This window comes from Zootoca vivipara, chromosome 11 (assembly GCF_965207765.1).
Source record: "Zootoca vivipara chromosome 11, rZooViv2.hap1.1, whole genome shotgun sequence".
In the NCBI taxonomy this organism is placed as follows: Eukaryota; Metazoa; Chordata; class Lepidosauria; order Squamata; family Lacertidae; genus Zootoca; species Zootoca vivipara.
In genome coordinates, this window is record NC_142594.1 from 55,319,499 (window position 1) to 55,339,823 (window position 20,325).

The following is a 20,325-nucleotide window of genomic DNA, read 5'->3' on the forward strand; positions in this document are numbered from 1 at the left end:
CTGCTGCTTAATGCAGCTTTGGACTCTCCTTAGACTCTGATGCTGAGTGAGTCACAAATGGCAGCCTGTATTGGAGAGAGGTTGTGCTGCTTGGGCCGGCTTCATAGCGATTAGTCACAACGTTTTCCCCACAGTAAACAAGGTCAGAGAGGGCAAGTGTTGTTGCGCTACAACTCCCATCTTCCCAGACCGTAGGCCTGGCTGGTTAGAACTGGGAAGCGTTGAAATCCAACATCTGGGTGTCCGTGGAGTCCCAGCTCGTGGTAAAAGGGAAATTATGTATACCGTATAAGACTACTTTTTAACCCAGGAAAATCTTCTCAAAAGTCGGGGGTCGTCTTATACGCCGCGTCGTATTTCTTATATGGCGAGTATATCCCAAACTCTATATTTTAACTGGAAAAGTTGGGGGTTGTCTTATACGCCGGAATATACGGTACATGTATCTTATCACCAAAACCGATTTGGGTTCAAATGGTTGAATGTCAGCTGTCATCCACTGCAAGTATTACTTATTTTTATAACCTAAGATCACTTAGGTGCTGGAGGAGACTCTTGAGAGTCCCATGGACTGCAAGAAGATCAAACCTATCCATTCTGAAGGAAATCAGCCCTGAGTGCTCACTGGAAGGACAGATCCTGAAGCTGAGGCTCCAATACTTTGGCCACCTCATGAGAAGAGAAGACTCCTTGGAAAAGACCCTGATGTTGGGAAAGATGGAGGGCACAAGGAGAAGGGGATGACAGAGGATGAGATGGTTGGACAGTGTTCTCGAAGCCACCAACATGAGTCTGACCAAACTGCGGGAGGCAGTGCAAGACAGGAGTGCCTGGCGTGCTATGGTCCATGGGGTCACGAAGAGTCGGAAACGACTAAACAACAACAACAAGATCACTTGCCTTTCTTTTTAGTGCAGCAACAACTGGGACTGGTTTTTCTCTATAAGCCCTTCCCTTTTGTTTGTCACAATTGGATTTTCATTCTCTGACATAATTAGATTTCAACTTGTGACGACTCGAAAACGTTTCCATATTTATGAATCAATACAGCCATTATGTTTCTATTTGGAGGTATTGAATTACTTGTGATCTGGCCTTCTGCTTCTCCTCTCCACACCCCCGTTCCTTCCTCAGAGGATATACAGTAATAGCATTACAGAATTACAAATCCATAACTTTAAACAATTGGTAATGTAACCAACCAGATGTACAGGATATCAAATTTGTCACATATATGCTGGAGTTTTCAAGGTGGGAGGTGTCACAGAGCAGCACCTGCTCAAATATACCCAAGCAATCCTGATCCACAGTCGACGTCGTCGTCCCCCCCCCAAAAAAACCCTCAGCTCCAGAGAGGTTCAAGGTGGAGAGGACTCTCAGAACAAGGTTGGAAGGTGCCAGCTAAACTAAACTTATGCCTGTGAAACTGCAACTGGAACAGAAACCTACTTCAGTGTTGAATGAAACGTTAGGGAAAGTGCGGTTGGTGAAAACGAATGCACTACCAAAAACTCTTGTTTTCTCTTCTATTGAATATTCTGTAATGAGTGATGTGTTGAAAAGCTGGCAGTAGGAAATAACCTATTTTTTTGTTTCCTTTTTGTGGGAGATTGGGAAGACCACCTAGAGTTGTTTCTGAAACTAAACTAGGCTTTGGCACGAAACTTCCTTGGTGTCTCTAAATCATGCATTTTAAACGCAGATACTTGAATGGTCATCATTTTAGGAGTGTAATGGTAGCGATGTCTATCCACTTCAACAAGGGGATGGAATTCCCTGGGTATGGAGAAGCATACATTTGCCATGTAAAATATATGTGTGTGATATCCTGTTATCTTGTAGGATATATCATAGAATCATAGAGTTGGAAGAGACCACAAGGGCCATCCAGTCCAACCCCCTGCCAACCAGGAAACACCCTCAAAGCATTCTTGACATATGGCTGTCAAGCCTCTGCTTAAAGACCTCCAAAGAAGGAGACTCCACCACACTCCTTGGTAGCAAATTCCACTGCCGAACAGCTCTTACTGTCAGGAAGTTCTTCCTAATCAGATGTTGAGGTGTCGGTTGAGAGGGCAGAAAACCACCCAGGGGGGAAGAACTCCCTTTTTGCACTATCTAGGGTCTCCTTCCCTTGCTGTGTTCCTATAAGATGTTCATGTTTCAAGGTGGTTAGCTCCAAACCTGAGTCCTGGCGTGATAGGAATATAAGCAGCTTCCTCAAACCAGATCATACTTTTGGCTCAACTCGCCTGACACTGCCTGCTCTGACTGGCAGCAGTTCTCGAGAGCCTCTGTCAGAGAAAGAGGTCTTAGCCACCATCTCCTACCTTGATTTTATATGGAGATGCCAGAGATTGAACTAGGAAGAAACACATGCTCTACCACTGATCTCTTTATAAATGATGATCTGGGTAGCAGCACAACATCTCTGGGTGGAGCCCTCACTTTCATAGAGAATGTAACGTGTGAACGAAAACCAAAACTTAATTAGCAAGGTGATGTGGCTGTCTCTATGTGGATCAGACTCACTCTAAAAGCCATTGTCGATCTATTTGTTACCCCAGGAGATCAATTTACTGAATTTGCAAGCTGAATTTTTTAACACGGCCTTGTACATGGCTGGTGCCTAAAACATTCCTACTCCGAGGAAATTGAAATAAGCATCCAGGAATTTGGGCTGCTTCTCCAGCCCAGGATTGAAGTCCTTACCTCAGAGGCTTGTTATGAAGTATTTTTAAAAAATGAATGCGCTAATCACATTTGCTTTTGCCCTTCATCCAAGGAGTATAGGAGACTTTAGATGAGATCATTCTCCTATAAATTAGGCAGTGGACCTTGGGAATCTGAAATTCTTATATGCATTCTGCCAGGATACATGTTGGTTGATCTTGAACCAGTGTTTCTCTGTCTTTCTCTCTTTCTCTTTGTCTAATAGGCCTCGCAGGGTGACTTTAAATTAAGGTAGAGGGGGCAAGGACAGCTGTGTGCATCCCCCCCTCCCCAAATCTCATGGAGAAAAGGGCAGGAAAAATGGGGGGGGCAAAGAAACTATTTTCCATTTTAAACTATATTCCACAGAGCTTGAATCAAGGATATGCTGTTAAACTTGCATCAACTGAAGAGATGCTTTTAAAAAAACAACCCTAAATAAAAACCACAGTTCAAGAAGGATACTGACAAGCTGGAACGTGTCCAGAAGAGGGCAACCAAAATGGTCAAAGGCCTGGAAACGATGCCTTATGAGGAATGGCTTAGGGAGCTGGGTATGTTTAGCCTGGAGAAGAGAAGGTTAAGGGGTGATATGATAGCCATGTTCAAATATATAAAAGGATGTCATATAGAGGAGGGAGAAAGGTTGTTTTCTGCTGCTCCAGAGAAGCGGACACGGAACAATGGATTCAAACTACAAGAAAGAAGATTCCACCTAAACATTAGAAAGAACTTCCTGACAGTAAGAGCTGTTCGGCAGTGGAATTTGCTCCCAAGGATTGTGGTGGAATATCCTTCTTTGGAGGTCTTTAAGCAGAGGCTTGACAGCCATATGTCAAGAATGCTTTGATGGTGTTTCCTGCTCGGCAGGGGGTTGGACTGGATGGCCCTCGTGGTCTCTTCCAACTCTATGATTCTATGATTCTATAATAATACTGGAGGCTCTGTTTATAACATTTTCCTGACTCCTGTTTGATGCTTGTCAAAGCTCTACCAAACTCCAGTGCCTTATAGCTTGCTTCTGAGAACAGGTGTGCCCTTGGAGCCCTGGCCATCAGTGCATGGAATAGGACGAGTCCGTAACTCAAGTCCCAGAGGGCCTGCTTAACAAAAGCTCTTAAGAGGCCTTACAAAATTGAGATTGCCTTCTGCCAGGGGCCATGCTTTCAGCCCGGCAGCCTGACATATTTATAGCCCCTGCAGCTTTCTGCAGAAGGCTTTATTGGGCGTTGTTAATATTCAGGTGTGGGTGTGTGCAGGGGAGAAGCAGCCTCTCATTAAAGCGGCACTGAGTGCTATAAAGGGAAAGCTTTGTGCATTCCTGTTTCCGAAAGTGGGTCTGAGCAGGCAGGTGGCTGCGCTCACACATTCCTTGCAAACTGTCTCATTGCCATGAAGTGACACCGCAAGCAGAATAACCTACTAAAACTCTCGAAGGTGAAAGATGGGCCTCTTCTGCATGCCTGCTACATACAGGGGTCCATAAGTGTTGGATTAGTTAACCAGCTGGACATTATTTGTTGCTGTTTCTGAATATTGCTGTTTCTGATGTCAGATGTGTGCCTCTGTGTCCTATGACACAGCTAGGTTGCTCACCGGGGCAAGACAGTTTGAGCATATTACACCAATCCTGACCCAACTGCACTGGCTGCCCATTAGTTTCTGGGCCCAATTCAAAGTGCTGGTTTTGACCTATAAACCTTAAACGATTCAGGACCGCAATACCTCCTGGACTGCCTCTCTCTATATGAACCAACCCAGACCCTGAGAGCATCATCTAAGGCCCTTCTTTGTGTGCCTCCTTCAAAAGAGGTCCAAAGGGTAGCAACACAAGAACGGGGCCTTTTCTTCAGTGGCTCCCTGTCTGTGGAATTCTCTTCCCAGGGAGGTTCGCCTGGCGCCTTCATTATACACCTTTAGGCACCAGGCAAAGACATTCCTCTTTAACCAGGCTTTTGGCTGATTGGCATCTGGAGCCCTTTTAAATGTGTTGTGGGCGAGGGGATCATCAGTTTGTTTTTGTTCTTATATGTAGTTTTATGTTGTGAACTATGAGATCTTCGGGTATAGGGTGGTATAGAAATTTAATACCAGTAATAATAACAATGATGATGATGATGATGATTATATAATGTGAAGACTGCAGAAGAGCATTGCTGGCAAATGAGAGCCTGTATATCATTGGAAGACGGAGCAGGCGAATGAGCCTGTGAAATTGTGGCTGATATTTTTAGGTCCTATAATAGTGTAGGTCTGAGTAGAGATGGGGAAGAAAACGGCACCTGGGCTTGTTTCAGAGGTTTGTCCCTGTATTTGTATCTACGTTAGGTATTGTCTTGTTGCTGATGTGTAGTTTGGGGCGGATGCTGCTGCTGGAAAGGTAAAGGGGACCCCTGACCATTAGGTCCAGTCGTGACCAACTCTGGGGTTGCGGCGCTCATCTCGCATGCCGTTTACATTGAGTCAAACTGTTGGTTCATCTCCGTGTTGTCAACACTGGCTCTCCCCACCCCAGATCTCTCCCAACCTGGGTGCTTCTGCGAACCAAGCTGATATTCTGCCACTGAGCTGTGGCCCCCTTTCAAGCTGATATTTGCCCCGCTCATCTCTGCCCATATTCTGCAGGGGAAATCTAAAAAAAAAAAAGTAGTATAAACACTGACAATTGGGAAACACTGGCCTGCAAGCGCTCCAGTTGGAGAGCAGCCTTTACCAAAGGCATCATGGGCTTTGAAGACTCTCAAACTCAGGACACAAGGGAGAAACATGCTAAGAGGAAGGGACGCTTGGAAAATCCACACCGTGATCAACTCCCGCCAAGAAACCAATGTCCCCCACTGTGGAAGGACGTGTGGATCCAGAATTGGCCTCCACAGTCACCTACGGACTTATTGTTGAAACCGTGTTTATGGAAGACAATCTTACTCGGCTACGACGGATCACCAAAGAAGAAGAAGAAGATATTCTGCAGACAGCAGCAAGGAGCTTCACAACATACTGTTCTGGAATTGCTTATTGGACTAGTAATACATTTTATTAAACACACCCGGATGGCACTCACAAGCGAGCTTTTCATCACAGATGCTGAAAATAACACGTTGGCATAAATGTTTCTAGATGGAATGTTAATGAAATTCTCGTATGTCAACAGTAGGTTTGAGGTCCTGCTATAGATCATTTCCTGGTGCCAGGCAACCTGAAGTTTGTTCTCTTCAGCACTGTGGTGACAGTAGCCCTCAATATGTAAAAAAAAGAGAAGACTTTTCCTGGGGGCTCGCTCTACAATCTGCTACGGGTGGCTTGGGCACCTTGCCAAACCTCTTATTCTCCCTGCCATCATCTTGGAATGCGTGTTCGATAAAACCAGGAAGGGGAAGGGGATTCTGAGATCACCTGAACTGAATAGCTTCAACTGGAACTGAACCGCCCTGGCCAAATCCCTTTCTCCCACTTTCCCCCATTGCTCACCCCGCTGCTTGTGTTTATACATCAACACAACTTGGCATCCTTGGCGCCTGAGAATGTGGGCACAGGTGGTGCCAAACATTTTGCTCAGAGCAAACCCCAGAGAATATTGTTTTGACTGAGAGAGAAAGGCGCAAATCCAAGCCTTGGCACTTCCCACTCAGAGCTGACATAGAAAATGTTCGGGTTAGACTAGAGAGTATAACGCTCATGACGAGCTTTCCCTTCCTACACCATCCTTCATCCCATCACAATTAGGGTGTAACACCTTCTGAGGATTCTGAGTCCTACAGCCACATGAAAGCGGCATTCATCCATAGGTACCAAACTGTAGCAAAAAGTTCTCAACTGAATCACTTGTGCTTATGGCAAAACTTCTTGCAGTCTCGGTGGCCTTGCATTACGTTAAATTCCTGAAGTTCAGAGTATCTCCTATACGCATATACTGATTTCCGCAATTCCTTGCTTTACTTGGACGCATTCATATTCAACCGTTGCCTGCTGCTTTCTGCTATCTCTTCCCAGCTAAAGATTTGTTGTTCTCTTAACAGTTGGGGAAGGGATGCGGGTGGCGCTGTGGTCTAAACCACTGAGCCTAGGCCTTGCCGATCGGAAGGTTGGCAGTTCAAATCCCCGCAATGGGGTGAGCTCCCATTATTCGGTCCCAGCTCTTGCCAACCTAGCAGTTCGAAAGCACGTCAAAGTGCAAGTAGATGAATAGGCACTGCTCTGGCAGGAAGGTAAACGGCTTTTCCGTGTGCTGCTCTGGTTTTGCCAGAAGCATCTTAGTCATGCTGGCCACATGACCCGGAAAAACTGTCTGTGGACAAAACGCTGGCTCCCTCGGCCAGTAAAGCGAGATGAGCGCTGAAACCCCAGAGTTGTTCGTGACTGGACTTAGCTGTCAGGGGTCCTTTACATTTGCCTTTTTAACAGTTGGGGAACTGCCACCCCCATGGGCCAGATGTAGCCCACAGTGGCTTAGGGTTTGGCCTGTGACCCTCCTTAGCCCTCTGTGACTCTTATCTATCTATCTATCTATCTATCTATCTATCTATCATCTATCTATCTATCTACATTTTTTATTCGATTTTCAAAAAGAAAAAGAAAAGAAAGAACATATACATCAAATAACCATACAAAATCCTCATATCGAGATTACTCTGAATCTCCTGACTTCCCTCCATCCCATCCCTGGGTCCTCTTGATTCTATTTTCAACTGCATATAAATACTAAGTTATCTACATTATCTATTATATGACAAGTGTGTTTAAAATCCTGCTAATATTTTGACCTGTTTGCAATGATTTTGCATATACGTTATAAACATTTCCCATTCTTTTTAAAAATGCCGGTCGTCTTGATTCCTGAGCTTCCCAGTTAATTTTCGCCATTTCGGCATTCTCCGTCAACTTGACTTGCCATTCTTCTCTGGTCGGAGTTACCTCTTCCTTCCATCTCTGGGCTAGCAGCATCCAAGCGGCCATTGTAGCATACATGAACAGTTTCCTCTGGTCTTTTGGTATCTGGTACCTGTAATTCCTAATAAAAAAAGATTCTGGTTTTTTTTAAACAAAGGTTATTTGAAACTTTTTTCATTTCATTACACAGAGGACGCTCCGGTTGTGAACGTGATCCTGTTCACAACCCGCAGCATTCGCAACCCGCGTCTGCGCATGCGCAGGTTGCGATTCAGTGCTTCTGCGCATGTGCAAAGCGTGATTTTAGTGCTTTTGCACATGCGCGTGCCGAAACCTGGAAGTAATCCATTCCAGTACTTACGGGTTTGGCACGGAGCACAACCCGAAAAGACACAACCTGAAGCGTCTGTAAACCAAGGTATGACTGTATATCATTTCCCAGCCTTTTGTGACAATTAGGCACACCAAAAGGGCTCCTCTTCACCTAAATGTGAGATCTTTAGGCTGGAAAGGGGGGCAACTGAAGAGGGTGGAGTTGGATAAATCCTCTCCATGTGCTAAGATCCCCTCTAAGCTTAATTGCACAGTGGGGCATTTTTAGTAGGGAGAGAAGGGGAGAAAATCCAGGGGGGAGAAAAAGGAAGTGGCAGAAAGCATTTTGAGAATTCTGGCTCTTCCTGGTCCTGGCACAAGATCTTCCCGCTACTCTCTCCAGCCTCATTCATCCTTGGTATCCAGGACCCAAGGGGATGTTCCCCATCCGATGCTCTGTTTCGGTGGGCACTCTAATGAAAGACGGAGACCCAGCAGTGCCCAACCTGCCCTTAGGTACACAGGGATCCCGTTGGGAGATCTTTCTCCTGGCCTCGAGGCTCAAGTGCTGGTTGGGTGTCTCACACAGAGAACCTTTTTGGATTTTGAAGGCAGTGTTCCAGCCATGTTCAAATGGGGCCCTCGAAAACCACAAGCAGAATGTTATCCTGGCTCTGTTAAGAATCAGATGTGCGCCTAACTTCATTTCCGGGCAGAGATTCTCATTTGCATCCTTTTGGTCTTCATAAGCACACTTTGCTGTTTGTTTTTTTAAGGGGCTGTTGGAACCCGGTTGCTTAGGGAAAGGTTTTTGCAGTGGCTCAAGGGAAACACATGAACGACTACTTGCAATGTGATCTAATGTGTGGGTTAGGCTCTGTAAGATCTCGTTTTATCTGCCCAGCTTCCTTCCACAGGATTTTCTCAGTTTCCATAAAAGACCTTTTCTGTATTTAGAGCTACGATATGCCAACATGTCAGATGCAAGTAGATTCTGTGTCTGTGGGGGACAGGAAACTGAGGGTGTGTCTGCTGTTATCACTCCTAGCTGCCTTATCTGTGTTTCTCCCTGAGAGGAGTACTACCGATTTTCAGAAGAATCTGATTAAGAGGCAGTAGGTTGCGCTGAGTAATTCTAATTGTAAAAGTATTGAATAGGTTGTTGCCGAGGTGGCTGTTCTTCTTTCATAGAAGCTTTGGTGGAATTTTCAATCCAATGTTGTGGATTCTACACGGATAGTGTCACAGTGGTCGGATGGGACTACTTCAGAGTAACGACTCTCCACCGCTCTGCATTTTATCTTTTTATTGGTGCTGCGTATTTACAGTGCTAAAGGTAGAGCTATTTACAGAGACACATCCTTTCAGCTTTCATCAGAACCTCCGAATGGCTTTTGGCGCGTCTTGCGCCAGCATAACAACTTGGGGAGCCCCATCCTCTTCCCCCGACGCTTTCTGCGAAGTTCCGGAGTTGGGGGGATGGGTCTCCCCCCCCTCTTTCCTCCTTCCTGTCCCACCTGGGACGCTGGCTCTTCTACCCTGCCAGAGCCTTGGACCCCACTTCCTGTTTCCCCGCTGGAGCTGGAGCTTTCCCTGCTCTCAGTCGTGCTCTGGGCTGGGCTGGAACTCAGGAGGGGAGGGGCTTCGCGATACCCCTTGCCCCTCACATCCATCCCCCTCCCAGGCCCCTCTTCCTCCCTCCCGGGCAGCTGCATGGGTGTTGGTGGTGACTGAAAGCCTATAAACTCCGTGCTGTCCGAGCCGGTTGGTGTGAACACCTCCCCCCAGTTCCCTTGGCCCCCTCCTTCCTCCTGGGAAGAGGGAAAGCCCAAAAAGTCCGTGGCCTCAGAGCTGGTGGGGGTGAAAATCTGCTGCCAGTCCACCTCTTCTCCTGATTGAGTGGACCTCGGAGAAACCCACATCTCCTCCTCCGGGTCCTCAAACTCTGCTTCCCATCTCCATGGTGAACTGCTTTCCCCCTCCTGTGCTTCCTCCTCCTCCCCCTCCCTTTCCATGTGCCAGGGCTTGGGCCTGTGTGGGAAGAGGGCGTGGAATTCTTCCACTAAGAATTCCTCCTGTATCTGGGTGGCTGGGACCCATTCATTTTGGGATGGCGGGGCGTCCTCCCATGCCATTAGGTACTCCAGGCCCCCCACCCCCCTTCGTGAATCAAGGATGGCCGTTGTTTCATTGAGTGGCTCCCTGCCTCCTCTCTCCCCCCTCCCTCGGGGGTCCGTGCGCTGTCCCGGAACCTGCTACTTTCCCTGTACGGAGACAGCAGCAATCTATGAAACACTGGGTGCACCCTCATGTCCTCTGGCAGTGCCAGCCTGTATGCCACCGGGTTTACCTGCTGCGTGACCGTGAAGGGGCCCAACCTTCTGGGTGCCAGCTTCTTGCACCTCCCTCTGGTGGGAAGGCCCTCCGAGGACAGCCAAACCTTGTCCCCCACCCTGATGAACTCCCCCGGTCGCCTGTGGCGATCTGCCCCCTTCTTGTACGCTTCCTTGGCCCTCTGCAAGTGTTCTCTGAGCTGCTGGTGCACCGTCTCCAGCTCCTCTGCCCAATCCTCTGCCTGCGGGCCCTCCTCCTCCTCCTCCCCCTCCCTCTCCGGGAAAGATCTGAGGTCGCGCCCGTAGTTGGCCTTAAAGGGCGACACCCCTGTGGAGACGTGCACCGCATTGTTGTAGGCAAATTCTGCCAGTGGCAGGCGATCCACCCAGTCCGTTTGCCTCTGGCTGACGTAACATCTCAGGTACTGCTGCAGAATGGCGTTGACCCTCTCCGCCTGTCCATTGGTCTGCGGGTGCCGAGCCGTCGACAAGCTGACCTCCACCTGCAGGAGGTTCATGAGCCGCCTCCAGAACCTGGAAACAAATTGGCGGCCTCTATCCGAAATAACTCTTAAAGGTAAGCCATGCAGTCTGAATACGTGGTCAAGAAACAGTTTGGCGGTCTCTTCTGCAGAGACCGCCCTGGCACACGGTATAAAATGGCACATTTTGGACATAAGGTCCACCACCACCAACACTGCGGTCTTGCCCCTGGACGACGGCAGGTCTGTGATGAAGTCCATTGACACTACTTCCCACGGCCTGTGCGGGGTGGCTAATGGCTCCAGCAACCCTGCTGGTGCTGCTCTGACCACCTTTGCCCGCTGGCAGGTGTCACAGCCCCTTACATAGTCTCGAACATCCTCCCGCACCCCTGGCCACCAGAAGTGTCTCATGACTAGGTGAGTGGTTTTGTCCCTTCCAAAATGACCCGCCGTCGGGTTGTCGTGCATCTGCTTGAGGACCTTACCTTGGAGCTGGTTGGTGGGCAGGTACAGGGCTCCCCTGTAAAAAAGCAACCCCCTCCTTTCCTCAAAGTCTTTTGCCTGTTCCCTCCCCCCTCGCAGCTCTCTGAAGATGCGGGTGGCAAACTCATCGGCTGCCGTCAGTGCTGTGAGTTCTGCCTCGCTCACCACTGCTGCTCCGCAGGACCATGCTGACGGGGGGGAAATGTGCCGGGGTGCTGGTGGCAACTCCTCCTCCATGTACTCTGGCTTGCGGGATAGGGCATCCGCCCTGACGTTCTGCTCCCCCGGTATGTAGTGGATGGAGAAGTTGAAGTGCGAGAAGAACTCTGCCCACCGTATCTGCCGCTGGTTGAGCACCCTGGCCGTTCTCCAGAACTCCAGGTTCTTGTGGTCCGTGCACACCTGAATGGGGTGCTTGGCGCCCACCAAGAAATGTCTCCAGTGTTTAAACGCAGCGTGGATCGCGAGAAGTTCCTTATCAAACACCGTGTAGTTGCGTTCTGGCTGTGTCAGCTTTCTGGAGAAAAAGGCACAGGGTCTCCACTCTCTGTTGGCATCCAGTTGCAACAGGATCGCTCCCAAAGCTCTGTCTGAAGCATCGGTCTCAACGCATAGGGGCGCATCCTGCACCACGTGGAACAGGTTCTGGTCGGAAGCGAACACCCTCTTGAGGCTTTCGAACGCTGCTTGCGCCTCCTGTGTCCACCTGAACTTCTGCTTGCCTCTCAGGCAGTCCGTGATGGGAGCCGTAACGCGAGAGAAGTTCTTGATGAACTTCCTGTAGAAGTTGGCGAAGCCTAGTAGGCGTTGGGCATCCTTGCGCGTCCTGGGGCTGTGCCAGTCCAGGATGGCCTGCACCTTGTCCTTGTCCATCGCTAGCCCCTTGTCTGACAGTTTGTAGCCCAGGAAGTCCACCTCTTTGGTGTGAAACTTACACTTCTCCAGCTTCACATACAGGTGGTGCTTCTTCAGGCGCTGCAACACCTCTCTGACATCCTTCACATGCTGCTCTGGGTCAGTGGAGTAAATAAGGATGTCATCCAAGAAGACCAGGCATTTCTTGAAGAGGAGGGACCCCAGGACGTGGTGCATGAAGGCCTGGAAGCATGCTGAGCCCCCTTGCAAACCAAAGGGCATCACCAGATATTCAAAAGAGCCGAGAGGCGTGAACATCGTGGTCTTCCACTCATCGCCTTCCCGGATCCTGATCAAGTTGTACGCCCCCCTCAGGTCGAGCTTGGTGAAGATCTTGCCCCTGCGTGCCGCTGTCAGCAGGTCGTCCACTCTGGGCATCGGGAAAGCCACCGGTTCTGTCATGTTGTTCAGGCGCCTGAAATCCACCACCAGACGGCGCTGTTGCGTGTCTTTCTTGTCCACCCAGAAGACCGGGCTGCCCCCTGCTGCCTTGCTTTCTCTGATGAACCCCCTCTTGAGGTTCTTGTCTATAAACGCACGCAGATCCTCCAGCTCCTGATCTGACATGGAGTACAGCTTGGCTGGGGGTAGCGTGGCCCCCGGCACCAGGTTGATCTGGCAGTCAAATGACCTGTGCGGGGGCAGGTGGTCGGATTCCGCTTCACTGAAGACCTCCTGCAGGTCCCAGTACTGCTTGGGTATCGCCTCACCCCCCTTGACGTGCATGGTGGCCACCGTGGCTATTGGAGGCCCCTCCCCTGGTTGGTGTTGCATGCAATGCTCCAGACAATAGTCTGAGCCAAACGTGATGCATCTCTGGTGCCAACTGATGGAGGGGTCATGGCGCGCCAGCCAGCTCATGCCCAAGACGATGGGGGGGTCTGAGATGGTGGTGACGTTGAATGCCAGTGTCTCTGAGTGTCGCCCCACCGTCATTCTCATGGGGGGGGTCTGGTGGGTGATGGCCCCTCCCAGCAACTCCCTGCCGTCAATGGTGGAGACGTGCAGGGGAAAATCCAGCTGCAGAAGTTTGATCTGGTGCGCTTCTGCAAAGTTTCTCGAAAAGAAGTTGGCCGACGCCCCCGAATCGATTAACGCGAGGACCGTCAGGGGATACCCATTAGGGAGCGTTAGCGTCACTTCTAGAACCACCCCTGCTCTGGGGGGGGTGGGCTGGCGCTGCTCCTCGCTGTGCGGGCGGGTGGGTTGGGGCTGTTGCGTGCTGACTGCGCCTGGCTGCTGCCCCTTGTCTCCTGCAGCCAGGCTGTCTCGTTTCCCTGCTGTGGTGCTGCGTCAGTGGGGGAGGGCACAACCGTTCCCGCCTTTCCTTGCCATTCCCTGCGATGTGGGCAGTCTCTGACGAGATGCTGAGGGGAGTTGCAGAGAAAGCAATTCCCGCCTCTTCCCTCCTTGCGTCTTGGCGCCGCTGGGGTTTGAAAAGCCCGCGCGCGCGCTATCAATTTGCATGGGTTCCTGGTCTTGGCTGGCCCCTGGCATGGCGTGAGATGGCTGTTGGGGGAGTGGCTTCTCCTGCGACCGTGGGAACCAAGCCCGCTTTGCGCGCGTTGCTTGCTTGTCGTTCCACCGGGATTCCTGTCTCACCCCCACCGCCAGAGCTGCTTTGCTCAGCTGATCCATATTACTGGGCTTTGGACCTCTTGAGAGCTCATCTTTCACATCCTCATTCAACTCCAGGTAGAATGCCGCTTCCATCGGAGGCGAGTGCAGTTCCCACCCCAGTCTGTGCACCAGCATGGTGAATCTCGACCAATATTCGCGAACTGTCATTGTTCTTTGTCTTAAATTATGCAGTTCCTCTTTGGTCTGGTCCAAATGGCTATCAGCCGCATACATGGTTTTTAAAGCCTCCAAAAATAGTTTGACATCCTTCATGCAAGGATTTTTTGTTGCGATTAACGGTCTGAGCCACTCCCTGGCTGCCCCGGTAAGGTGTTCCACAATAAACGCTACCCTGTGCCCATCATCAGGGAACTCATCATGGTGCAGCTCAAGAGCATACACGATCTCAGTCTCAAAGCCATGATATTCCCTCGGGTCTCCATTGAACTTGCTTACTAGGGTCCCCGCTCTCATTCCTGGCAGCACTTGGACTTGGGCTCCCCCTCCTCCCTTGTTTCTCTCTGCATCCAACTTGTTTTGGAGGTCCACGGCTACCGCCCTTAACTGCTGCTCTTTCTCCTGAAGTGCTCTCACCTGTTCAGCAAGGTTGTGCCTGTCTTCTTTAATTTTCTCCGTTTCTTGCTTCGCCGCCTTTAATTCCCCCTGTGCCTGCAACGCCAGTTCCTGCAGGTCCTGCTGGGCTTTCTCCGCGATCTGCCGCCATGTCTCCGCTTCTGGCGCGCTCATCCCTGCAACTCCAAAGTAGCCCAAAAAAGATTCGGAGGTTGCTGTCACAGTGGTCGGATGGGACTACTTCAGAGTAACGACTCTCCACCGCTCTGCATTTTATCTTTTTATTGGTGCTGCGTATTTACAGTGCTAAAGGTAGAGCTATTTACAGAGACACATCCTTTCAGCTTTCATCAGAACCTCCGAATGGCTTTTGGCGCGTCTTGCGCCAGCATAACAACTTGGGGAGCCCCATCCTCTTCCCCCGACGCTTTCTGTGAAGTTCCGGAGTTGGGGGGATGGGTCTCCCCCCCTCTTTCCTCCTTCCTGTCCCACCTGGGACGCTGGCTCTTCTACCCTGCCAGAGCCTTGGACCCCACTTCCTGTTTCCCCACTGGAGCTGGAGCTTTCCCTGCTCTCAGTCGTGCTCTGGGCTGGGCTGGAACTCAGGAGGGGAGGGGCTTCGCGATACCCCTTGCCCCTCACAGATAGCTTAACATGATAAACCTCCAGATGTTTTGGACTACAACTCCCATCAGCCTCAGCCAGCAGGCTGATGGGAGTTGTAGTCCAGCAACATAGGCTGGCTATCCCTGCGGTACTGCAAAAACATCACTAGTCCAAAAACATCACTAGGCAGGAAAGGATGCTGTAAGCATAAAACATTCTCATTTTAGACCCGCCCTTGTGCTGGCAGCCTATCAAATTAAATATAAGGAAGATTCCGACTTTCCCCATTGGTCTGGCTAGCCCTGTATTGGCCAACTACCGGTAATTGGCTCTTCAGGGTCTCAGGCAACTTGGTACCCAAGCTCCTTTTGAACATCACTGCCAGACACGCCAAGCATTTACTCTGCCTCAGAGCTTAAACCGAACGTGGACTAGTATCCCATTCTGAAATGGCGCATTTCCCCTTGGAACCAAATAGCTGATGCCTCTTCCCGTCCCTTTTTCTGCACAGGTCGGGGACCACAAATTCAGCGCCCACCGGATTGTCTTGGCGGCCTCCATCCCTTACTTCCACGCCATGTTTACAAACGACATGATGGAGTGCAAGCAAGATGAAATTGTCATGCAGGGCATGGATCCAAGGTAATGCTGCGGCCGGGGGTGTGTGTGTGTGTTCCTTTCAGGGGTGCAGCAGCTTAGAAACACTGAAAAGGGAAACGAACCTTCTCAGTTGTGAAAAAAGGTCACCCCGAAGCGAAAAGTTGGAATCTCTGTTTACTACTCAATGAAAATGACTTCATAGAATCATAGAGTTGGAAGAGACAACAAGGGCCATCCAGTCCAACCCCCTGCCAAGCAGGAAACACCATCAAAGCATTCCTGACATATGCCTGTCAAGCCTCCGCTTAAAGACCTCCAAAGAAGGAAACTCCACCACACTCCTTGGTAGCAAATTCCACTGACGAACAGCTCTTACTTCAAGAACTTGTCAGAAATATTGAAACCTTAACACACACACACCCCCCAAAAAAGCATTGCGGGTATTGGAGAATCGCTGGAAGCAGGAGCCATCCGTACTCCAGATACCAAGAAGTAATCAGCGCTCAGAACACGCAATCAAAGTGATGCGGGAACTTTATGGTGCTTGTAACAAAGACAAACCACAACCTCAATTTATTCTAAACCAGGCACCCCCAAATTGCGGCCCTCCAGATGTTTTGGCCTACAACTCCCATGATCCCTAGCTAATAGGACCAGTGGTCAGGGGTGATGGGAATTGTAGTCCAAAACATCTGGAGGGCCAAAGTTTGGGGTGCCTGTTCTAAACAATAAGAAATGATATACAAAGTACAAAACATTGCACAGGTATTAGAAAAATGGTAACCTCTGGTTTCCCCGTATTATAATACATAATTATAATCATTACATAATAATGATAGTTCCATATACAAAAAGTGATTGATTTCGTGGTGAGCTTTTTCTCCCCAAAACATTTGGAAATGGCAGTTCATTCCTTTGCTTTTAGGCAAAAGTTCATGTAACTAAGCTACAGGAACACGAGGTTATAAAGTTGTTATACCCTTAGTACGTCACAGTTGCTGTTTTCCAGCTTATCTCTGCAATCCCAAGGACTAGAAGCGCAATGTTCTTGTGGCTGTTGAAGGCCTGGAATCCTTGGAATCTGACGAGGGCCTATCAATCAACACAGACCTTGTCAGGGGTCGAATGTTGCTGCCCCTCCCCACCGCCCCACCGCCCACCCCACCGCTCTTTCAAACGCACATACACACACATTGTTGTGAAGTGGTGTGTGTTTACAGCAGCTCATGCTTTCCCATTCTTCTCTGGCCCATTTAGCGCACTGGAAGCTCTGATCAACTTTGCCTACAATGGGCACTTGGCAATCGACCAGCAGAACGTCCAGTCCTTGCTGATGGGGGCAAGCTTCCTGCAACTGCAAAACATCAAGGATGCCTGCTGTTCTTTCCTCAGAGAGAGGTGAGGGGCTGGGTTCCAGAGAATCTCCCTGCTAGGACGCAGGGGGTGCTTTGCGTGACTCTCTGTCTCTTTGATTTATTACGGTTCTTGACCAGCACACATAAATATGCAATACATAAAATCAATAAAAGAAAACAAGAATATATAAAAATAGACAATAAGTATAACTTTTAACAATTGGTTAAAAGACAACTAATTAAAAGGAGTATGACTACTTAGGGAGGTAGACTACAGCAGTTAATATCACTGGATCCTCTTTAGCTAGCCCTGAAGATGTTCTGAGGATATTTGGACACTGCTATTTAGATTGGACCGAATTTTTATGGCTCTAGCACAGAATTTGGCAACCTTCGCTGACATATTAGGGTTAGCGTCAGAAAGAAGCCACTCTATATAGAAATTATCCGAGCGTCCAGGTAGCTCTGCCAGTATAGTGTGGATAAGCTCGCCTCGCACCTCCTCGTAGAAGCAGCATCGCAAAAGTATACGGCCGATAGATTCCACTTCTCCTGATCCGCACAGGCAGCATCTCTCACATAAAGGGATCCTTTTGTACTTCCCCTGGAGAACTGCTGAAGGCATTATGCGGTTAAGGGCCAAAGTGAATGCTCTTCTATGAGAGGGTATTTCCAGGTGGAATAAATATCTGGCTGGGTGGGCCAAGTATCTCCTTTCCTCCTCAATTAGAAAGTGAGGTACTTTACTCAAATCCTCTCTGTCTCTTTATTCCAAGGCGGAATTGTAGGCGCATTAAGATTGCAGAGATTCCGTCCATCCTCCGCAATCCAGACCGTGTGGCATGCCACAAAGCAGGAAGTGTGTGCAAAGTAGAGATAGCTCCAGATACAGAAGTGAGGCAAAAACTTCCTTGCACAGAGACACACCAGGGAAAACCCGACCAGCAGCTAGCATTTCCGGGGGGCCCGCTTTGAGAGGAGCGCAAGGAACGGTGGTCCACCGCCTCAGTTACCATTTCCTGAAAGCAAAATCTGCTGTTGCAGCAGATATTGAATTTCCTGAAGGCAGAATCTGTTGCTGCGGCAGATACTGTCACAGTACCAGCCCCCAGGCCCAGGAGAGGTGGTCTAAGGCAGTGTTTCCCAACCTTGTGCCTCCAGCTGTTTTGGGACTACAACTCCCATCATCCCTAGCTAGCAAGACCAGTGGTCAGGAATGATGGGAATTGTAGTCCGAAAACAGCTGGAGGCACATGGTTGGGAAACACTGGTCTAAGGGGCCTGGATGGCCTTCCCCCCTCCCAAGCCCTAAGACAGGCATAGGCAAACTCGGCCCTCCAGATATTTTTGGGACTACAATTCCCATCATCCCTGACCACTGGTCCGGTTAGCTAGGGATCATGGGAGTTGTAGTCCCAAAACAGCTGGAGGGCTGATTTTGCCTATGCCTGCCCTAAGAAGTCTGTTGAAGGCATGGCAGTGGGGATTTAAAGGTGTCTCCTATTTCAAAGCCTCCCTCCCCCCCCCAAGTTAACTTGAGTTGAGTTATGAAACTTAAGAGTACTTCGTACGGAAGAACCGCAGAGCCAGCTTAATACAAAGTTATACATTTCTGTATACCGTCCTATCAGGGAGAAAAGGCAGGTTATAAATATATATATATATATAAATAAATAATAATTATGATTCATTTAAGGCTAGTTGAGAATCAACCCTTCTTCTAGGTCAGTGGTTCCCAACAGGTGGTCCGCGGACCCCCAGGGGTCTGTGAGCTATGCCAGAGGGGTCCGCAAGATGCTATTAGAATAAAAAAATATATTAAATATATTTCGTATGATAACAGATTTTTTGTTTTGGCCGCTTCCTGCATGAGCAGAGTCTAGCGCAAAACTAGAATTAGATAGAGGCAGTAGTTCTGCTGTATGCCGTTAGGTGGCGCTTTACAAACACTACTGTTTTGCAAAGAGGCAGCACGCACATTCTACTAACGATCACCTCCCCAAGATGCTTTGCGCGCGTCAGCTTAATTTGTGCGCTACTGCGCAGGTACCCTGTCTTCTCCATTCCCCTCCCTCCTCCCTGGCGCGCGCTGCCTCTTTAACTCATCTCATTAAGAACTGAAAATTAAAACTAACTGTATACTGATGGAGTACTCTGTTGTAACTGTAAAAAACGTATAAATATAAAATATAAAAAGACTCTTAATTTGGCTCTCACTTTTTAATTTTAGGATTAGGAATTCATGGGGGTCCTTGTCACAATAGCGGCTCGATGAGGGGTCCTCGAGAAAATTTTGTTGGGAACCCCTGTTCTAGGTTGTTTGGGTTCTCCTCTGCCAGCACCTTTGGATAGGTGCCCCGTTGGGGTGAGCCGAGGAGGTTGCTTGGAGATGGTTTCTCATGAGCAAGTCCAAACAGTTGAGGTGCCTGGCAATCTCTTTTCATCCTTTTTTTAAAGAAAAGACCCCGGCTCAGGGGCTGACCAACCTTGGAACCAAAAGCAATAGTTGTAGTAGTAGTAGTAGTAACAACAACAACAACAACAACAACAACAACATACAACAACAACAACAACAACAACAACAACAACATATTTATACCCCGCCCATCTGGCTGGGTTTCCCCAGCCACTCTGGGCAGCTTCCAGCAAAATATTAAAATACAATAATTCATCAAATATTTCAAATATTTAAAAATTCCCTAAACAGGGCTGCCTTCAGATGTCTTCTAAAATATTTAGAAGACTAAAAGTCTTCTAAAAGAGTTGTTTATTTCCTTGACATCTGATGGGAGGGCGTTCCACAGGGGTGTAACTTCGCTTCTCACAGTGAGGGAACTGCCAGAAGGCCCTCGCCGTTGGACCTCAGTGTCCGGGCAGAATAATAAAATAATAATAATAATAATAATAATAATAATAATAATAATAATAATAATAATATATACCACCATTTATCAAAAGATCCCAGGGTGGTGGGAGCTTTGTTGCATCCTAAAGGCGAACTACTACTTTTCCGTGTATAAGACGCGCCCCATGTATAAGATGTCCCCTATTTGGGGGGACTCAAATTTAAGAAAATGGGGGGAGATGGCACAGAGTTGTTGAGCTATTTTAGGGGGGATTGCCGAACATCGCTCACCTGAACGCATCGCAAAATCCGCCTCTCATCCGTCCCCTCACTGGCAGAAGCTGCCAATCGCCCACCCAATTGCCGCAGCCAATTGCCCCCACACCAGCCCTTGACGCAGCAACCAATAACACGCCCAATAGCTGCTGACAGCCTCAGCAGCAACCAATCAAATGTCCACCCTATGCACTGTCCATGTATAAGACTTTTTAGCATAGTTTTTAAAGGAAAAACCTAGTCTCATACATGGAAAAGTACGGTAATTTATTGGGGCACGGCAGTCTTGGACTACAGTATACTTCACCATATCTATGAAATGC

General features: G+C 48.9%; 1 protein-coding gene across 2 annotated transcripts in view; it reads left to right on the forward strand.

Moving 5' to 3' along the window:
* Window positions 1–20,325, forward strand: part of KLHL18 (kelch like family member 18) — a 43,639-nt gene that overhangs the window by 6,455 nt on the left and 16,859 nt on the right. For both annotated transcript variants that reach the window (XM_035129108.3, XM_035129109.3), the window contains exons 2-3: window positions 15,438–15,568; window positions 16,784–16,924. In XM_035129108.3, coding sequence (XP_034984999.3) covers window positions 15,438–15,568; window positions 16,784–16,924 — 272 coding nt within the window. The remainder of the gene's footprint in view (window positions 1–15,437; window positions 15,569–16,783; window positions 16,925–20,325) is intronic.